Source organism: Hyperolius riggenbachi, chromosome 2, assembly GCF_040937935.1.
Source record: "Hyperolius riggenbachi isolate aHypRig1 chromosome 2, aHypRig1.pri, whole genome shotgun sequence".
NCBI classification, from domain to species: domain Eukaryota; kingdom Metazoa; phylum Chordata; class Amphibia; order Anura; family Hyperoliidae; genus Hyperolius; species Hyperolius riggenbachi.
In genome coordinates, this window is record NC_090647.1 from 383,435,538 (window position 1) to 383,457,718 (window position 22,181).

Sequence of the window (22,181 nt, forward strand, 5' to 3'; positions counted from 1 at the left end):
TTGCAACCGCCCGCAAATTGAATGATGTCGCAAACACTCGCACCCCACCCCCCCCGACAACGCAATCGCTCGCACGGCTCCCCCCACCCCAACTGACAGCGAGATCTCGTGCAATACCTCCCCCCCCCCCCCCGACATGGTTGCTCCCCGCTGAGTGACAGACAATATGCCCCTGTTATGCCTAATACACACAATGCGTTTTCCCGCTCGATCTGCGGGTCGATCGGGATTGATTATATTATTTCCAACATGCTCGATTCGGATTTTGATCGTTCCTGCCGTCGATTTGGCATAGTTAACATCCGAATCGGGCATGTTGGAAATAATCGAATCGATCCCAAACGACCCGCGGATCGAGCGGGAAACCGCATCTTGTGTACCGAGCATAAGACCAGAGACTGGTAGGAGTGTCTGAGGGCTGGGACTTGGGAGGGCTAATGAATAATTAATCAGGAAGCAGGGTAAGGGGAGGATATGACATCACAATTGGCTTCAGACAAGACAGTCAAAGATGGAAGCTGCCATGAAATGTCAGGAGAATCAATCTCTGCATATACTATATAAAAATCTGTGAAATCCAAACGTGGACAGTGAAAAGCATATGTAATGTAAGTACAGCCAGTATTTAGCTACTGATATGTGTTTTTTGTCTCTGATACCTTACACCTAACAGCTCCTCTTTAAGCATTTCCGCATGCAGAAATGCTTTATGAATGATAGCCAATGTCTCTATTTCCATGTAATACGAGATCTTACCTACATAATTTTTTTATATGGGGGGTGGGGAAATTGTTGTTAGGAGCAGGGGGACAGAAAAGCCAAAAATGAAGGCGATCGATGTCAGCTTAGAGTAGATGGTTAATACAGCAGCTGCAGTAGTGGAAGAGCACTTACCTGAATCACCTGAGGAAACCAGTTTGGGGCTGAGTGCTGTGTGTCCTGTTGCTATGGAGGGATGATAGTGCCTTCTGGGGAGGGGTAAGAAGGAGAACCATCTGCCTAGTCGGATGATAGACAGGGAAGGCTCTGAATCCTATTGAACATTCCCCCCTACCTGTTCCAGCTCTGTCCCCAACTGACGGGAGCACTCAAAAGGCTTTGGGAGCCACCCATATCTGAGCAAGTTGGTTGAATACATGGAACGTGGCTTACAGGGCTGGAACAAAGGGACAGGTGAGGCTTGAAGCAGGGCTTTTTGGTGCCCGCCGCCAATGCATGGCACGGCTATAGCAGTAATGTTACAGTCTACGTATGGGTAATTCGGGTATACAATACAATATACAATAACATTTCTATAGCGCTTTTCTCCCATAGGACTCAAAGCGCCAAACTCCGAATACCCGAAGTTAATTGGCTTCCCCTAAATTGGCCCTAGACCACATACTCACACACAGTGACTAGACTATATACACTCTGCACAGCGCTGTGGAAGATGTCAGCGCTATATAAATACTAAATAATAATAATAATAATAACAACAACAGATCAGGATTATATTAAAATATGTATTTGAAAAAAAGGTACATTTGTGTCTTTAATATAAAAACAATAAGAATAGAAAACGGTCTTATTTAGAACCACTATGTGGTACAATCCAGGCATTTATGTACTGCTGCATAGCAGCAAAAAAAAAAAAAAAAAAAGTCAATAGTCCCCAAGGTTGCAGTACATCCATACACGCACATAATTGGTCACATCCTTGAACACACTGTACAGTCTATGAAGAAGACGCTCTTATGATGCATGGCCACGGTTAGCCAAGCTTCTTCCCCTGACTGAATGAGGGTTTATCTTCTCCAGTGTCACCTCTTCTTTTTTTTGAGACCGCACATAAATTGTCAGAGGGGATGAATGCTTTATCTCCTCTGAATCAGAATTCTCTCTCCTTGTAAAGGGACTGCAAACAGTCTCCACCACTCCAATTACCACTCCGAAAAAGGCTAGCATGCCACCTAAAACGTACATTTTCACAATTTTCCTGTTCGGTTTCTGGCTGAGTATTTCTTTGGCAAATGGGATCAGCTCATTCATTGTTTCCATGGTGAGAGCTTAGACTCAGTCTGCAACCTGGAAAAAGAAACAGAACAAAAAAATGCAACATTTATTCCTCCTGAATGTGGTACTAGAACATCCATATAAATATGCTAGCTAGAATATCAATTTGCCACTATACTGTATTAAACAGAGTGGTATTCTGTCTGTTGTGACAATATACATAGAAAACCGGATGCTGCTGCTTAGGATTTGAAAAACGTTAGCTATATTTAGACGTTAAAGACATCACTTGTTCCACACGAGATTACAAGGCAGGCAAATATCAATGAAAAGTCATTTTACATCACGGTCATTTTGGCACTACCAAAACCTACTGAACCTGCAAAAAACAGCATTAACAACCAACTAATGAGCGATCCTAAGCTCCACTTCCAAGACCAATAACCTCTCTCAGACTTTAGCACAGTTTTATTTTAGGAATTACTTACTTTTCGCGCTTTCTCTGTGTAGCTTATTCCTCACATAAACAAGTGAAAGCCTTTGCATTCTGCGTGCATGATGCGTAGCTCAAGCTTTTAAACATAAGACTCCGCCCTCTGTGTGACATCACGGCTCAGGGAGTGTCAGTGTTTGAACATGTGCTGATCACGCAGTGCTCAGACTTGGCTTCTTGTGTGAGTGAGTGAGTGAGACAGCTAGTACTAGCCTTAGCCAGCCTAGTATAAAGGGAGGGCTAGCAGCGGTTTCTGCTGTCTCTAGGGTTCTGGTCTTTGCTGAGCATGGTGTGTTCATGCACGTAGCATGCATCTGTCTACTCCCCCCCCCCCTTACATAGCTATTATCCTTCCATCACTGGGGGGTGGTGTAAGAGCTCCAATTGTAGCCATGCTTTGTGCTGTAGTAGTCACGTACTAAACGTGCAGGGTCCTGAACAACGAGTCCTCTAGCTGGACAGTAGGATGGACATAGTTAACGTCACCTGGTTCATCTAGCAATCATCAGCACTCCATGAGCCAAAAAGCGATTCAGTGTATATGGTTTCAGCCCTTAAACTATGCGGCAATACAACTCAGTTCACAATGATATATATATATAGAGAGAGAGAGAGACTACTATACAAATAATAAGGGGCTAATATAGCAAAACACTGCATAGTTACTAAGATAATAAATATATATATATATATAGTGTTTTGCTATATTAGCCCCTTATTATTTGTATAGTAGCTGCTCCTCATAGGGGCCCATTGTGTTTATTGGTAAGGAGGGGAAATTTGTATGCACAGGGTTAGTACAAATCATGGAGCTCCCCAGCAGAACTTTGATGGACTCCTAATATTCACTTGCCTCTCCTTGGTGACCCTCACAGCCTTGGGGCCCATCTTGAAAGGGTCATTAACCACTTAAAGACCACAGTCTTTTCGCCCATTAATGTAAAAACTTTTGTGCTGAAATATTTTTTTTAATAAATTTTACTTCTTACACAACCTGTAAAAACAGGAAAACTATGTCGTCAATGAACAATAATTAACTTTGTAAAATTTACTTTAACTGACTTTGAAAGCATATACCTTTGGTTTCATGCAACAACTGTTCAATGCTTGTTATACAGCAAATGTAGGTGATGATGTGCAGCCAGAGGTAGGGTTGGGTATCCCTGGCTACCTATGCTGCGGCCATCTAATACTGGCGACCTATGCTGCGGCCTCCTACTACTGGCTACACCTATTCCTGGCTACCTATGCTGCAGCCACCTAATACTGGCTACCTATGCTGCGGCCTCCTACTGGCTACACCTATCCTGACCTTTTCTCTCCCATGACACAACCAAAATGTTGGTACATGCTCTTATTATATCTCGATTGGACTATTGCAATATATTGCTTGGTGGACTTCCAACTAACCGACTAACACCGCTCAATTCTGTACTGAACTCTGCTGCTCGACTCCTTCATCTCTCCTCTCGCTCTTCCTCTGCTGACTCTCTCTGTCAAGCTCTTCACTGGCTACAGGGCCGAGGCATAGGCTGGAGAGGCTCCAGCCTCAGGGCGCAGTGTAGGAGGGGGCGCACAATTCATTCAGCTGTCATTCCTAATTGTGTATGAAGCAGAAAGAAATAAGAAAAAGGGATACATAGCAGTGACTGCAAGCCAGATAACTAGATATTAAGGTGTTGGGGAGGTTGTGGGCCCTGTGGCCCTCTTAGTCTAATAGCAATCAGTGTGTGACAGCTGGGGTGGGAGGGATAGAGGGGCGCACTTTGGTGTCTCAGCCTTGGGTGCCGGAGGACCTTGTCCCGCCTCTGACTGGCTACCAATTAATGAGAGGATTCAGTTCAAACTCTTAACCCTAACCTACAAAGCTCTCCACAATCTCTCTCCCCTGTACATCTTCTCACTAGTCTCCAGATACCAACCCAACCACAATCTCAGATCTGCACACGAGCTTCTTCTATCCTCTTCTACAATTACCTCCTCACATTCACGTGTACAAGACTTCTCACGTGCCTCACCCCTACTCTGGAATGCCCTTCCACAACACATCCGCCACCCTCCCACCTTTGAAATCTTTAAACGCTCCCTCAAAACCCACCTTTTCCGACAAGCATATTCTCTAGCTTAGGCCATGCACCCACTAAATAACCTAATTGCGCACTGCCTGTACATATACTGTATAAATCCCCACCTCTTGTTTCCACCCCATTCCTTTAGATTGTAAGCTCGCAAGGGCAGGGCTCTCACCCCTTTGTTATTAATTTAATTGCTTGCACACTGTTAGACATTCATACATTTTAGTCATCATGTTAAATCAAATTGTAATCAGCAGTGCTGTATCTTGTATCAGTGTTCATATTTGATGTATATCATTGTCTGTATCATTATGTATCCTTTGTTTTCCTTACATTGTACAGCGCCACGGAATATGTTGGCGCTTTAAAAATAAATAATAATAATAATAATCCCTGTCTACCTATGCTGCGGCCACCTATTACTGGCTACACCTATCCCTGGCTACCTATGCTGTGGCCACCTATTACTGGCTACACCTATCTCTGGCTACCTATGCTGCGGCCTCCTACTGGCTACACCAGGGGTGCCCAATAGGTCGATCGTGATCTACCAGTAGATCGTGACCGCATATTTGGTAGATCGCGTCATGTAACATTTTGCGGCAGGCAGAATCTGCTGCCATCGCATCATGTAACATTTTGCGGCTGTCAGCTGTCAGAATCTTCTGCCAGCCGCTGCCCAATCAGAACGAGGCGGAGAGGAGAGGGGCGGTACAGCGGGAGAGGACGCAGCCGCGACATCATAGCTGGGGGTGGCGCTGGGCTTGGGCACAATGAGTCAGTGCACGCTGCCCACCGCCCCCTTCGCTCGTCGGACTCCGGAGGCACTCGCAGCGCGGCTGATGGATGGGAGACCAGGAGGAGCCCCAGACCGACGCTGGAACTGGAGGGAGGTGAGTGGCCCCTACGCCTACCTACACTATACCTGGCTAACTATACTGAAGGCACCACACCTAACTACACTATACCTGGCTAACTATACTGAAGGTCCCTGCACCTAACTACACTATACCTGGCTAACTATACTGAAGGCCCCTATACCTATCTACCTATACTGAAGGCACGTATACCTAGCTACCAAAATGTTGATAGATCTCCTGGACTCTGCAAGTAGCTCGCGTGCCGAAAAAGTGTGGGCACCCCTGGGCTACACCTATCCCTGTCTACCTATGCTGCGACCACCTATTACTAGCTACACCTATCCCTGTCTACCTATGCTGTGGCCACCTAATACTGGCTACACCTATCCCTGGCTTCCTATGCTGTGGCCACCTACTACTGGCTACACCTATCCCTGGCTACCTATGCTGTGGCCACCTAATACTGGCTACACCTATCCCTGGCTATACCTAAACATGCTGTGCTATGAAAAGGGGAGGGAGAAGCAGAAGTGCGTGCTGTGCAATAGAGAGGGGAGGGAGAAGAAGGAGTGCGTGCTGTGCTATGGATAGGGGAGGGAGAAGCAGCAGCGCGTGCTGTGCTATGGGGAGGGAGAAGCAGCAGCGCGTGCTGTGCTATGGAGAGGGGAGGGAGAAGCAGCAGCGCGTGCTGTGCTATGGAGAGGGGAGGGAGAAGCAGCAGTGCGTGCTGTGCTATGGAGAGGAGAGGGAGAAGCAGCAGGGCGTGCTGTGCTATGGAGCAGGGAAGGAGAAGCAGCAGCGCGTGCTGTGCTATGGAGAGGGGAGGGAGAAGCAGCAGGGCATGCTGTGCTATGAAGAGGGGAGGGAGAAGCAGCAGGGTGTGCTGTGCTATGGAGAGGGGAGGGAGAAGCAGCAGCACGTGCTGTGCTATGGAGAGGGGAGGGAGAAGCAGCAGGGCGTGCTGTGCTATGGAGAGGGGAGGGAGAAGCAGCAGCGCGTGCTGTGCTATGGAGAGGGGAGGGAGAAGCAGGAGCATGTGCTGTGCTATGGAGAGGGGAGGGAAAAGCAGGAGCGCATGCTGTGCTATGGAGAGGGGAGGGAAAAGCAGGAGCGCATGCTGTGCTATGGAGAGGGGAGGGAGAAGCAGCAGCGCGTGCTGTGCTATGGAGAGGGGAGGGAGAAGCAGCAGCGCATGCTGTGCTATGGAGAGGGGAGGGAGAAGCAGGAGCGCATGCTGTGCTATGGAGAGGGGAGGGAGAAGCAGGAGCGCATGCTGTGCTATGGAGAGGGGAGGGAGAAGCATAAGCGCGTGCTGTGCTATGGAGAGGGGAGGGAGAAGCAGCAGCGCGTGCTGTGCTATGGAGAGGGGAGGGAGAAGCAGCACGGCGTGCTGTGCTATGGAGAGGGGAGGGAGAAGCAGCACGGCGTGCTGTGCTATGGAGAGGGGAGGGAGAAGCAGCACGGCGTGCTGTGCTATGGAGAGGGGAGGGAGAAGCAGCAGCGCGTGCTGTGCTATGGAGAGGAGAGGGAGAAGCAGCAGCGCGTGCTGTGCTATGGAGAGGGGAGGGAGAAGCAGCAGCCCATGCTGTGCTATGGAGAGGGGAGGGAGAAGCAGGAGCGCATGCTATGCTATGGAGAGGGGAGGGAGAAGCAGGAGCGCGTGCTGTGCTATGGAGAGGGGAGGGAGAAGCAGCATGGCGTGCTGTGCTATGGAGAGGGGAGGGAGAAGCAGCAGCCCATGCTGTGCTATGGGGAGGGAGAAGCAGGAGCGCATGCTATGCTATGGAGAGGGGAGGGAGAAGCAGGAGCGCGTGCTGTGCTATGGAGAGGGGAGGGAGAAGCAGCAGGGCGTGTTGTGCTATGGAGAGGGGAGGGAGAAGCAGCAGCGCGTGCTGTGCTATGGAGAGGGGAGGGAGAAGCAGCAGCGCGTGCTGTGCTATGGAGAGGGGAGGGAGAAGCAGGAGCGCATGCTGTGCTATGGAGAGGGGAGGGAGAAGCAGCAGGGCGTGCTGTGCTACGGAGAGGGGAGGGAGAAGCAGCAGCGCGTGCTGTGCTACGGAGAGGGGAGGGAGAAGCAGGAGTGCGTGCTGTGCTACGGAGAGGGGAGGGAGAAGCAGCAGGGCGTGCTGTGCTATGGAGAGGGGAGGGAGAAGCAGCAGGGCGTGCTGTGCTATGGAGAGGGGAGGGAGAAGCAGCAGGGCGTGCTGTGCTATGGAGAGGGGAGGGAGAAGCAGCAGGGCGTGCTGTGCTATGGAGAGGGGAGGGAGAAGCAGCAGGGCGTGCTGTGCTATGGAGAGGGGAGGGAGAAGCAGCAGCGCGTGCTGTGCTATGGAGAGGGGAGTGAGATGCAGGAGTGTGTGCTGTGCTATGGAGAGGGGAGGGAGAAGCAGCAGCGCGTGCTGTGCTATGGAGAGGGGAGGGAGAAGCAGCAGCGCGTGCTGTGCTATGGAGAGGGGAGGGAGAAGCAGCAGCGTGTGCTGTGCTATGGAGAGGGGAGGGAGAAGCAGGAGTGCGTGCTGTGCTATGGAGAGGGGAGGGAGAAGCAGGAGTGCGTGCTGTGCTATGGAGAGGGGAGGGAGAAGCAGGAGTGCGTGCTGTGCTATGGAGAGGGGAGGGAGAAGCAGGAGTGTGTGCTGTGCTATGGAGAGGGGAGGGAGAAGCAGCAGCACGTGCTGTGCTATGGAGAGGGGAGGGAGAAGCAGCACCGCGTGCTGTGCTATGGAGAGGGGAGGGAGAAGCAGGAGTGTGTGCTGTGCTATGCAGAGGGGAGGGAGAAGCAGCAGCGCGTGCTGTGCTATGGAGAGGGGAGGGAGAAGCAGCAGCGCGTGCTGTGCAATGGAGAGGGGGGGAGAAGCAGCAGCGCATGCTGTGCTATGGAGAGGGGAGGGAGAAGCAGCAGCGCGTGCTGTGCAATGGAGAGGGGAGGGAGAAGCAGCAGCGCGTGCTGTGCTATGGAGAGGGGAGGGAGAAGCAGCAGCGCGTGCTGTGCTATGGAGAGGGGAGGGAGAAGCAGCAGCGCGTGCTGTGCTATGGAGAGGGGAGGGAGAAGCAGCAGCGCGTGCTGTCCTATGGAGAGGGGAGGGAGAAGCAGCAGCAGCGCGTGCTGTGCTATGGAGAGGGGAGGGAGAAGCAGCAGCGCGTGCTGTGCTATGGAGAGGGGAGGGAGAAGCAGAAGTGTGTGCTGTGTTATGGAGAGGGGAGGGAGAAGCAGCAGCGCGTGCTGTGCAATGGAGAGGGGAGGGAGAAGCAGCAGCGCGTGCTGTGCAATGGAGAGGGGAGGGAGAAGCAGCAGCGCGTGCTGTGCAATGGAGAGGGGAGGGAGAAGCAGCAGGGCGTGCTGTGCTATGCAGAGGGGAGGGAGAAGCAGCAGGGCGTTCTGTGCTATGGAGAGGGGAGGGAGAAGCATCAGGGCGTTCTGTGCTATGGAGAGGGGAGGGAGAAGCAGGAGTGCGTGCTGTGCTATGCAGAGGGGAGGAAGAAGCTCTGACACACTCTCACTCACACACACACTCTCTCACTCTCACTCACACACCTACACTCTCACACCCTCTTAGGCTGCTTTCACATTAAAGGATACCACAACTGACATGTGGCATAATGAGATAGACATGGGTATGTACAGTGCCTAGCACACAAATAACTATGCTGTGTTCCTTTTTTTCTTTCTCTGCCTGAAAGAGGTAAATATCAGGTATGTAAGTGGCTGACTCAGTCCTGACTCAGACAGGAAGTGACTACAGTGTGACCTTCACTGATAAGAAATTCCAGCTATAAAACACTTTCCTAGAAGAAAATGGCTTCTGAGAGCAGGAAAGAGATAAAAAAGGGGGAAATTCTTATCAGTGAGGGTCACACTGTAGTCACTTCCTGTCTGAGTCAGGACTGATTCAGCCACTTACATACCTGATATTTACCTCTTTCAGGCAGAGAAAGAAAAAAAGGAACACAGCATAGTTATTTGTGTGCTAGGCACTGTACATACCCATGTCTATCTCATTATGCCACATGTCAGTTGTGGTATCCTTTAAGATGTTACAGGCGCACGTTAGTGCGACCTGTAACGCAGCCTAACTCACAGCAATGAAAACTAAATGGGATGTTCACAGTGCCCACGTTGCGTTACATTGTAACGCAGCACGTTTGCATGCTATACGTTATATGCGGCTAAGCCGCGTTAGACTGTTTGCACATGCGTAGTAATGTTGGAGGAGGAGGTCGTACCATGTGTGGCATGAACAAAGATTCAATAAGATTTCTTAGTTCTATTCTCAAAACGCCATCAAGATTACCATTCTTTCATTAGCATTGTTTCCAGGAGTAGAGAGCACACACACTTCCTGAAGGGACAGCTGAAATCCGATCTCTGAAGTGTGCTCTGAAATCACCCTGCTTTTGTGATGTAAACACAGCTGTACTGAGTCCCACAATGATGACATAAGACAGTGGACTTCCTAGTATACACCTCAGTGGAAGTGTCTGAAGACTCTGGGAGGAGGGCAGGTGTTGTGTCTGATTACGCTGCCTGTGGATTTACGCTGCCCCGCATGCACAGTAGGAGACTGTGCGGCCACATTTCCTATAGAATGATGCTGCTGGAGGTAAAATACTAAATATCTCCGCTCCCACACCTCTTACACTCCCCAAATGTTCAGGGTAGGGAGGGAACCCCCAGAACTACCCCTATGCCAAATTGCAGCCCCCGAGCCCTGCTGGTTCCCGAGATAGGTTTCTGTAATCTATCTCCTGAACCAGCAGAGCTTGGGGGCTGCAATTTGGCATAGAGGTCGTTCGGGGGGTCCCCTCCATACCTTGAAAATTTGGGGAGTGTAAGAGGTGTGGGAGCTAGCGGAAATTGATTTTAATTGTTTTTTTTTTCACAAAGTGTCATTTTCCGCAAACTTGTGACAACAAATAAAATCTTCTATGAACTCACCATACTCCTAACGGAATACCTTTGGGTGTCTTCTTTCTAAAATGGGGTCATTTGTGGGGTTCCTATGCTGCCCTGGCAATATAGGGTCCCTAAACCGTGAGGAGTAGTCTTGAAACCAAATGTCGCAAAATGACCTGTGAAATCCTAAAGGTACTCATTTGACTTTGGGCCCCTTAGCGCAGTTAGGGTGCAAAAAAGTGCCACACATGTGGTATCGCTGTACTCAGGAGAAGTAGTATAATGTGTTTTGGGGTGTATTTTTACACATACAGATGCTGGGTGGGAGAAATATCTCTGTAAATGACAATTTTTTGATTTTTTTTTTTTACACACACTTGTCCATTTACAGAGAGATTTCTCCCACCCAGCATGGGTATGTATAAAAATACACCCCAAAACACATTATACTACTTCTTCTGAGTACGGCGATACCACATGTGTGACACTTTTTTGCAACCTAGGTGCGCTAAGGGGCCTAACGTCCTATTCACAGGTCATTTTGAGGCATTTGGATTCTAGACTACTCATCACGGTTTAGGGCCCCTAAAATGACAGGGCAGTATAGGAACCCCACAAGTGACCCCATTTTAGAAAGAAGACCCCCCAAGGTATTCTGTTAGGAGTATGGTGAGTTCAAAGATGATTTTTTTTTTGTCACAAGTTAGCGGAAAATGACACTTTGTGAAAAAAAAAAAAACAATAAAAATCAATTTCCGCTAACTTTTGACAAAAAATAAAATCTTCTATGAACTCGTCATACACCTAACAGAATACCTTGGGGTGTCTTTTTTCTAAAATGGGGTCACTTTTGGGGTTCCTATACTGCCCTGGCATTTTACGGGCCCAAAACCGTGAGTAGTCTGGAAACCAAATTTCTCAAAATGACGGTTCAGGGGTATAAGCATCTGCAAATTTTGATGACAGGTGGTGTATGAGTGGGCAAATTTTGTGGAACCGGTCATAAGCAGGGTGGCCTCTTAGATGACAGGTTGTATTGGGCCTGATCTGATGGATAGGAGTGCTAGGGGGGTGACAGGAGGTGATTGATGGGTGTCTCAGGGGTGGTTAGAGGGGAAAATAGATGCAATCAATGCAATGGGGAGGTGATCGGAAGGGGGTCTGAGGGGGATCTGTGGGTTTGGCCGAGTGATCAAGAGCCCACACGGGGCAAATTAGGGCCTGATCTGATGGGTAGGTGTGCTAGGGGGTGACAGGTGGTGGCAGGAGGTGATTAATGGGTGTCTCAAGGTGTGATTAGTGGGGGGAAATAGATGCAAGCAATGCACTGGCGAGGTGATCAGGGCTGGGGTCTGAGGGTGTGGGCGGGTGATTGGGTGCCCTAGGGGCAGATAGGGGTCTAATCTGATGGGTATCAGTGACAGGGGCTGATTGATGGGTGATTGATGGGTGATCAGTGGGTGATTAGATGGCAGAACAGATGTAAACAATGCACTTTGGAGGTGATCTGAGGGTAGGTCTGGGGCAATCTGATGGTGTGGGAGGGTGATCAGATGCCCGTAAGAGGCAGGTTAGGGTCTGATCTGATAAGTGGCAGTGACAGGTGGTGATTGACGGGTGATTACAGGGGAGAATAGATGTATACAGTACACGGGGGGGGGGGGGGTCTGAGGTCGTTCTGAGGGTGTGGGTGGGTGATTGGGTCTAATCTGATGGGTAGCAGTGACAGGGGGTGATTGATGGGTAATTAGTGGGTGTTTAGAGGAGAGAACAGATATAAACACTGCACTTGGGAGGTGATCTGATGTCGGATCTGCGGGCAATCTGATGGTGTGGGTGGGTGATCAGATTGCCCGCAAGGGGCAGGTTAGGGGCTGATTAATGGGTGGCAGTGACAGGGGGTGATTGATGGGTGGCAGTGACAGGGGGTGATTGATGGGTGGCAGTGACGGGGTGATTGATGGGTGATTGATAGGTGATTGACAGGTGATCAGTGGGTTATTACAGGGAAGAACAGATGTAAATAATGCACTGGCGAATTGATAAGGGGGGGTCTGAGGGCAGTCTGAGCATGTGGGTGGGTGATTGGGTGCCCGCAAGGGGCAGATTAGGGTCTAATCTGATGGGTAACAGTGATAGGGGGTGATTGATGGGCAATTAGTGGGTGTTTAGAGGAGAGAACAGATGTAAACACTGCACTTGGGAGTTGATCTGATGTCGGATCTGCTAGCGATCTATTGGTGTGGGTGGGTGATCAGATTGCCCGCAAGGGGCAGGTTAGGGGCTGATTGATGGGTGGCAGTGACAGGGGGTGATTGATGGGTAATTGACAGGTGATTGACAGGTGATCAGTGGGTTATTACAGGGGGGATAGAGGCATACAGTACACGGGGGGGGGGGGGGGGTCTGGGGAGAATCTGAGGGGTGGGGGGGTGATCAGGAGGCAGCTGGAGGCAGTTTAGGGTTAAAAAAAAATAGCGTTGACAGATAGTGACAGGGAGTGATTGATGGGTGATTAGGGGGGTGACTGGGTGCTAACAGTGGTCTGGGGGCTGGGCAGGGGGGGGGGCTGAGGGGTGCAGTGGGCGATCAGGGGGCGGCGGGGAAATCAGTGTGCTTGGGTGCAGACTAGGGTGGCTGCAGCCTGCCCTGGTGGTCCCTCGGACACTGGGACCACCAGGGCAGGAGGCAGCCTGTAGAATAGGCTTTGTATACATTACAAAGCCTATTATACATATTGCATGCGGCGATCCGGGTGCTACTAACCCGCCGGTGCTTCCGAACGGCCGGCGGGTTACAGCATGAGGGGGGCGGAGCCAGTCGCCGGCGGCTGATCGCGTCACGAATGACGCGATCGCCGCATAACCACGCCGGCCACCGCCGATGGGCGTATTGCGGTCGTTTGGGCCCAGCCCTTGCCGCCGCCCATTGGCTTAAGGCGGTCGGCAAGTGGTTAACCGGACCACTGTGGCACAGTGGTACGCAGCGTGACCAAGCGTCAGGAGACGCGAAACGGCCATCGCTAGCCACCCTCATGCCCACCACCCACCTCCACTACAATGACCCACTAGCCTAAGGACATGTAAGATCCAACCATGCACGAATGTTATAATGCAGTTAACTTTGAAAAATGAAGAAGTCTGTTGTACTGTTTCACTGTCACCATTGTGGAAATAAATCCAGAGACGGAAGGTGCACGCTCCTGTGATCTTTTGTATATCACAGCAAGGGGGTTGCTGAGCTGGGCTCCTACACCAGGTATGACACCTGGTTTGCCGGTGCACAATCCCTCTGTGAGTCACCACTTCACAATGTAAATATATACTACAGTGGAGAAAATAATTATTTGACCCCTCACTGATTTTGTAAGTTTGTCCAATGACAAAGAAATGAAAAGTCTCAGAACAGTATCATTTCAATGGTAGGTTTATTTTAACAGTGGCATATAGCACATCAAAAGGAAAATCGAAAAAATAACCTTAAATAAAAGATAGCAACTGATTTGCATTTCATTGAGTGAAATAAGTTTTTGAACCCCTACCAACCATTAAGAGTTCTGGCTCCCACAGAGTGGTTAGACACTTCTACTCAATTAGTCACCCTCATTAAGGACACCTGTCTTAACTAGTCACCTGTATAAAAGACACCTGTCCACAGAATCAATCAATCAAGCAGACTCCAAACTCTCCAACATGGGAAAGACCAAAGAGCTGTCCAAGGATGTCAGGGACAAAATTGTAGACCTGCACAAGGCTGGAATGGGCTACAAAACCATAAGCAAGAAGCTGGGAGAGAAGGTGACAACTGTTGGTGCGATTGTTCGAAAATGGAAGGAGCACAAAATGACCATCAATCGACCTCGCTCTGGGGCTCCAGGCAAGATCTCACCTCGTGGGGTGTCAATGGTTCTGAGAAAGGTGAATAAGCATCCTAGAACTACACAGGAGGAGTTAGTGAATGACCTCAAATTAGCAGGGACCACAGTCACCAAGAAAACCATTGGAAACACATTACACCGCAATGGATTAAAATCCTGCAGGGCTCGCAAGGTACCCCTGCTCAAGAAGGCACATGTGCAGGCCCGTCTGAAGTTTGCCAATGAACACCTGAATGCTTCTGTGAGTGACTGGGAGAAGGTGCTGTGGTCTGATGAGACCAAAATAGAGCTCTTTGGCATTAACTCAACTCGCTGTGTTTGGAGGAAGAAAAATGCTGCCTATGACCCCCAAAACACCGTCCCCACCGTCAAGCATGGGGGTGGAAACATTTTGCTTTGGGGGTGTTTTTCTGCTAAGGGCACAGGACAACTTAATCGCATTAACGGGAAAGTGAACGGAGCCATGTATCGTGAAATCCTGAACGACAACCTCCTTCCCTCTGCCAGGAAACTGAAAATGGGTCGTGGATGGGTGTTCCAGCACGACAATGACCCACAACATACAGCAAAGGCAACAAAGGAGTGGCTCAAGAAGAAGCACATTAAGGTCATGGAGTGGCCTAGTCAGTCTCCGGACCTTAATCCAATAGAAAACCTATGGAGGGAGCTCAAGCTCAGAGTTACACAGAGACAGCCTCAAAACCTTAGGGATTTAGAGATGATCTGCAAAAAGGAGTGGACCAACATTCCTCCTAAAATGTGTGCAAACTTGGTCATCAATTACAAGAAACGTTTGACCTCTGTGCTTGCAAACCAGGGTTTTTCCACTAAGTATTAAGTCTTTTATTGTTAGAGGGTTCAAAAACTTATTTCACTCAATGAAATGCAAATCAGTTGATACCTTTTATTTAAGGTTATTTTTTCGATTTTCCTTTTGATGTGCTATCTGCCACTGTTAAAATAAACCTACCATTGAAATGATACTGTTCTGAGACTTTTCATTTCTTTGTCATTGGACAAACTTACAAAATCAGTGAGGGGTCAAATAATTATTTCCTCCACTGTATATTGAATGAAGGAGGCACTCAAATGGCGTATAAACTTGCGTTTATCAAATAGTAGCAAAACACGACATGTTTCGGGGGAAATCCCCTTCCTCAGGTGTACATGCAACCATGACTAACACAGCAAACTTATGAACAACAGTAGTGCACCACACCCAATTGAAAGCTCCTCCTCTTTGGTCACATGACCAGCATACATATTAACCCCTCAGGGTAAGTCCAAGTCCAAATTAACCCATCAGGGTTAAGTCCATCTTGTTGGGCACTACACATAGGTGTCTACCCAAAAGAAATAAACACCTAAGCATCATAAGTGTAAGCATACATCAGGTAAAACCTAGTTAATACACAGGCATAACAGCAGAACTATGCATAGACTCACTGCACCACGGATACAGATGTTCCCTCTTTCCACCACCCACCATAGCGATGACAAGTCATCACGACCTGGAAGAGAAGACATATGACAGCATTAGTTTACAAGAAGCATTTCATGCTAAACATTTCATTCAAGCCCTTAAGCGCAATAGAATCGAGTTTCCTCATCCACCTTGCTTCTTTCTGTAATAGCAGCCTGTCCCTGTCTCCTCCCCGTTTCGGTGGTGGTACGTGATCTAATACCATCCACTTTAGCTGCGATACTCCGTGTCCTCGGGCATGAAAGTGTTTGCCCACCGGAGTATGGCTGCTTGCTACTGATGGTTTAAATCCCCGGATCGAGCCTCTGTGTTCCTGTACCCTGGTTTTGACGTCTCTTGTCGTCTTCCCCACGTACAGGAGACCACATGGACATTTCAATGCATAAACAACAAATGTGCTATCACAGGTGTACATGGAGTTAATCCCAATCTTTTCTCCTGTATATGGGTGACTCACATGATCCCCTTTATTGATGGCACCACAACAGTTACAATTCAAGCAGGGAAAAGTCCCTCTTTTCTTTGTAAGTTTATGCATTTCCACACACCTTTCAGACAGATCTACTTTACTGACTATGTTCTTAATAGTCCTCCCTCTTTTAAAGGACTTACGAGCTGAATTTTAAAAAAAAAGTTAATTACCTTAGAGCACTAGCAGACCTCAGGGCAGACGATCCATGGCTCCCTTGTGCTTTCCAGAGGCACCGTTATCACAATCCACTTATCATTACATGTTCCGACCCAGCCCAGGGTCGCCTTATCTCCGGGCGATTACAATCGCCGCTTTAAAAATCCTCTGCCTGTGTATTTCAAATAGACGTGGCTGCGCAGGGTTACAGCCCTGCACGCAGCCCATCGTCACTACGTACACTGAGTAATACGTCATGTGGGCATCACCACATGACCGCCCACATGACAAGCCAGCCGTGCCCCCCTCAGCACAGAATGCGAGCGCAGAGCAAGGGAGGACGCAACCTAGTGTCTACAGACACATGACAAGCCAGCCGCGCCCCCTCAGCATGACAAAATGACAAGCCAGCCGCGCCCACATGACAAGCCAACCGCGCCCCCTCAGCCCCCTCAGCACAGAATGAGAGCGCAGAGCGAGGGAGGACGTAACCTAGTGTCGCAGAGCGAGGGAGGACGGAGGGGGCGCGGCTGGCTTGTCATGTGGGCGCGGCTGGCTTGTCATTTTGTCATGCTGAGGGGGCGCGGCTGGCTTGTCATGTGTCTGTAGACACTAGGTTGCGTCCTCCCTCGCTCTGCGCTCGCATTCTGTGCTGAGGGGGGCGCGGCTGGCTTGTCATGTGGGCGGTCATATGGTGATGCCCACATGACGTATTACTCAGTGTACGTAGTGACGATGGGCTGCGTGCAGGCCTGTAACCCTGCGCAGCCACGTCTATTTGAAATACGCAGGCAGAGGATTTTTAAAGCGGCGATTGTAATCGCCCAGAGATAAGGCGACCCTGGGCTGGGTCGGAACATGTAATGATAAGTGGATTGTGATAACGGTGCCTCTGGAAAGCACAAGGGAGCCATGGATCGTCTGCCCTGAGGTCTGCTAGTGCTCTAAGGTAATTAACTTTTTTTTTTTAAATTCAGCTCGTAAGTCCTTTAAATGAAAACAATGGGGCATTTTTAAACACTTCTCCATAGGTCGGATCCTGTTGTAATATCGGCCAGTATCTGCTGACCACTTGTCTGACCAATCTCGACTGTTTACAGTAAGTCTGTACAAACGATATCCGGTCAATCAACCTCTCCCGCTTGGACACACTTCCCAGCAGAGATTCCCTTGGGACCTCCCCCACTTCAGCTCGTACTTTACCTAGCATTTTGGGGTCATATCCCTTTGATAAAAATTTATTCGTAAGCCTATCTGCCGCGGTTTCATAACCCTCCTCTGTGGAAGCTATTCTTCTGGCTCTTAAGTACTGCCCCTTGGGGATAGCTTTAATTACATTTCTGTTATGAAAACTGTCGACTCTAAGCAGATTATTTCTGTCTGTGGGTTTTGTGAACAGATCGGTGCGCAGTCCAACCTCTGTAACAGTTATAGAGACGTCCAAATACTGGATCTCTCTATCTGAGGTTTCCATTGTGAATTTGATTGTAGGGTGGGCCTGATTGGCCTCCTCTACCATCAACTGAAGCTCCTCCTGCTGTCCCTGCCACAAAATCAAGATGTCATCCACAAATCGGTAATACCCGACAATGTTATGACAATATTTCTCATTTTTAACAAACATACATTGCTCCAGTTTGTACATGAATAGGTTTGCAAACGAAGGAGCCACAGGGGACCCCATGCTTGTACCCTGTCTCTGCAGATAAAATTTGTTACCAAACTTGAAGTAGTTGTTTACCGATTTGTGGATGACATCTTGATTTTGTGGCAGGGACAGCAGGAGGAGCTTCAGCTAACAGATAAATGATGTAGTCCTTCATGCAACATAAAATAGAGAGCAGCCTTCCCTCTCCATAGGTAAATACTGTATCTATTTATTTATTTATTTTTTCAGCTCGCTTCAGTTTTTCTTTTACCTCCCTAGTGTTCAATTTCCCCAGGATTTCTGTGCAAAAAGTGGTTCAATTAACTTCAAATAATTTTCAAGCATTTTTTTTTTTTTTTTTTTTTTTTTACTTTTTTTTTTTTTTTTTAATATTGAATTCAAAACAGGTTATTGTATTGAATTCAATACAAAAAGAAAAGTTTGCCGCCAGATGTTGACGCTTCGTGGCCCTCAATCGCCAGAGGAATATTTAATCGCATAGGGAGAAGCATATCCGCCAAGGGACATGGAAGACACAGAGGAAGCTATCAGAGGTGCATGACTAGGGATCAGCATGCCAATGGTGAGTATAGGTTATAGTATTGTCCGGATCATGAACGATTCAGATCTTTGATCCGAATCTCTTTTGTGAGTCGAATCTTCCGAATCATCAAAATGAGTGATTCGGATTGCAAAGGGGGCGGGGCCAGGAGCGACACGCCCCCTTCTCAGTGGGCAGCGGGGTCCTGGAAGCAGAGCAGAGATGGATCGCTCTGTTGGCGGGGAGCCAGCCTTGCAGTCAGGGACAGGTAGATCAGAGAGGGGACAAGGGTGCCACTGCCAGATATGTGTAGAGCACACATACTGGCTATAATGTGCTGCTCATTATAGGCTGTCTGTTCCGTAGTTGTGCATAGTGAACAAATTGGAAACTTTTGGCACAGCTCAGTAACGTTACAGACAGCGTGCTGGGCTAGGACAGGGCAGGCACTGTGATTGCAGTGCAATAGGATCCTCCTGCACTCTGCTCTAAACAGCTGCACTTCACTTCTGGGAATGCTTTGGGGAAAGCTTTCTTTCACTGTGCGACGTTTGCATTCAAAGTATACAGATGAACATATAGGTGAAATATATGAAAAGCATGTGGGTATTGTGTGCAAAAAAACATTTCTGCTCTCTGCTCGTCCCTCCTCCCTTCTCTGTCCACTCCCTGCCCTCTGTCCATCTTCTCCCCTTCTCTGTGTGTCCACCCCCCCTCCCCTTCTCTGTCCACCGCAGGGAAAGTCCTGTCCTGCTGGTCATTTCACCCCTGAATGCTTCCTGTAACGATCGGTGAAGCACAGAGAGGATCTGATTACCGGTGATCTGCAGTATCACTGGGAATACAGATGTATACCAGATTATACGTGATCTGCAGTATCACCGATAATCCGATATACTAGCTAACCTCTGTTCACCTGAGTAGAGTGTAGTGTTTGGTGTAACAGTAACACTTAGAGGACTAGGCCTCAGTGCAGCAAGGAGTACTGCACAGATTCCTTCCGCAGACCGGAGCTCTCCAAGACGGGAGGAGTCAGACTGACAGTAGGAAGGATTGTCTGAAAGTGACACTCAGGAGGAGATGTCACTGACAGGACGGGGAACCACCTCCAAGGGTAAGGTCGGTTCTCGAGGTCGGACAAGCCAGGTCATACACACACGGACAGACAAAGTACAAGATCATAAAGCAGAGGCGGAGTCTAGGTACAGGCAGAGTTCGGCAACAGGGTATCAGAATATCGAGGTACAAGATCAGGAGGCAGAAACAGAGTCTAAGGACGAGCCGGGGTTCGGCAACAGAGTATCAGAAATATCGAGGTACAAGGTCAGAGTTCAGGAGGATAGTCAGGCAGGCAAAAAGTCATAACAGATAATCACAATCAAACTAGTACTTTAGCTATCAACAGAATCTAGCTAAGTGTAGGATTACAGCTCCAGCTGGTCCCGGCACACTTGCGGATCTGACTACGGATCTGGGTGCTCCCACATATGTGATCGCAACGCCAGACAACCAGCAACTGAATAAGCAGCAGAATATATAGTTGCTGGACTCTGCTGCCCCGCCCGAACCATTCAGCCAATCATAAATCCTGCAGGAATCATCTGACTTTCCTGATCAGCTGACACTTCCTCTGCAGGTATAAAGGTCCTGAATTCAGGCCCGCGCGAGCATAGCTCTCCATCTGCCTAGGTGCACTAACAGACCCAGCCACACCAAGCACATGCTGCTGCATGCAAACAGCCGCTTTGCTGTCAGGACATGCGGCGGCTTTTCCGCGTTCCACCACACAACCAGACGCGTGCAAACCGCCGCGTAGGACGCGGAGTCAGCCGCCTAGCTCTTGGCACACGCGGCGGCTTTTCCGCATTTCCTCACACTTCCCTAATAATAAAATGATCCGAGATTCGGATCAAAGATCCGGATTTTTTCAATGATCCGATTCGAATCCTCCGGATCATTGAAAAGATCCGAACTTTGCATCTCTAATAGGTTAGCCAGGCATGCTTACCCCAGTATAAAAACCGGGAACACCAAGAGCCCCAATAGTGTAATTCGTACTGGACAAGGTGGCAATAAGTTTGTATTGCTAGATACTCACAAGTCAGGGTCACCAGCAGGCAACCACTGTAAAGGCAGGTGGGGAGATTGTCCTGACCCCACTCAGGATTAAGAAGTCGCTCTCTGTAGACAGGAAGAAAGGGTAGCAACCCTCCACCAAGGGTGGACTCAAAATTGTATACAATGAACAGAGGCGCCAAAAGTATAAGATTAGATTAAATGAGCTTAAAAACCAACTTAAATGGCAAAATTGAAGGAGGAAGTGGTGGTCTTACCTCCCTCAAGCAGACACGACAACGACTGCGATTCAGACAGTCAAACACATTTATTAGGAACTCCAAAAAGAAATGCAACGAGTTTTGCAGGTTCAACCACGCTTCATCAGGCAATATAGGGAGGAGTATCAAACAATCTGCACAAGGATTCAAATTAAGCGCTTAATTTGAATCCTTGTGCAGACTGTTTGATACTCCTCCCTATATTGCCTGATGAAGCGGGGTTGAACCTGCGAAACGCGTTGCATTTCTTTTTGGAGTTCCTAATAAATGTGTTTGACTGTCTGAATCGCAGTCGTTGTCATGTCTGCTTGAGGGAGGTAAGACCACCACTTCCTCCTTCAATTTTGCCATTTAAGTTGGTTTTAAGCTCATTTAATCTAATCTTATACTTTTGGCCAATTTGATGTGTGCTGAACAGCAAGGCTGTTATTCCCAAGCTCTTAAAAGGACGAGAGGCCGCATAACATACTACAAAGCATTCTGGGGCTACTTCTCCCCACCTTGGGTCCTCCCCTCGGCTGCTAGTGAGAAGTTACAGGCTCATGTTACAGCAGCTTGTAATGCAGCCCAGCTCACAGCACTGAAAAATCACAGGGCAGAGTATACTGCATGAGTCCACATGGCTAATTAATATTCACTGCACAGTAGTGTTGTCCATTACGATCTTTTTTGTGAGTGGAATCATCAGGAAGCAGGGAGGACATGACGACACAATTGGCTTCATAGGAGACAGACAAACATGGAACCTACCATGAGCTGTCAGGAGCATCATTCTCTGCAAATACTATATAAAAATTCTGTGAAATCCAAACGTGGACAGTGAAATGCATATGTAATGTAAGTACAGCCAATATTTAGCTACTGATATATGTGGTTTTTTTTCTCTGAGACCTTATACCTAACAGCTCCTCTTTAAAGGGGAACTGAAGTAAGAGGTATAAGGAGGCTGCCATTTTTATTTCCTTTTAATCAATACCAGTAGCCTGACAGCCCTGCTGGTCTATTTGTCTGCAGTAGTATCTGAGTAACACCAGAAACAAGCATGCAGCTAGTCTTGTCAGATCTGACATTAATGTCAGAAACACCTGATCTGCTGCATGCTTGTTCAGGGACTATGGCTAATAGTATTAGAGGCAGATGATCAGCAGGAGAGCCTGGCAACTGGCATTGCTTAGATGGAAATAAATATGGCAGCCTCCATATCCCTCTCACTTCAGTTGTCCTTTAACCATTACACTATCCAGCCACTACAATAGAACTGTACTCCATTACAAAAATAGCTTGTCTATCAAACTGTTAGGAATAATGCATTGCCTTCTCCTGCCTGCTGGTGGCAGCTTTTACTTGGAGAACT

The 22,181-nt window shown here is 48.6% G+C and overlaps 1 protein-coding gene across 1 annotated transcript in view; it reads right to left on the reverse strand.

The window, feature by feature from the left end:
* The window catches only part of HSD11B1 (hydroxysteroid 11-beta dehydrogenase 1), a 636,303-nt gene extending 635,190 nt beyond the window's left edge, over nt 1-1,113 (reverse strand). Inside the window, exons 1-2 of the mRNA XM_068266224.1 lie at nt 1,055-1,113; nt 895-968 (exon numbers count right to left, since the gene is read on the reverse strand). Coding sequence (XP_068122325.1) covers nt 895-968; nt 1,055-1,113 — 133 coding nt within the window. The remainder of the gene's footprint in view (nt 1-894; nt 969-1,054) is intronic.
* Between the last annotated feature and the right edge of the window lie 21,068 nt (nt 1,114-22,181).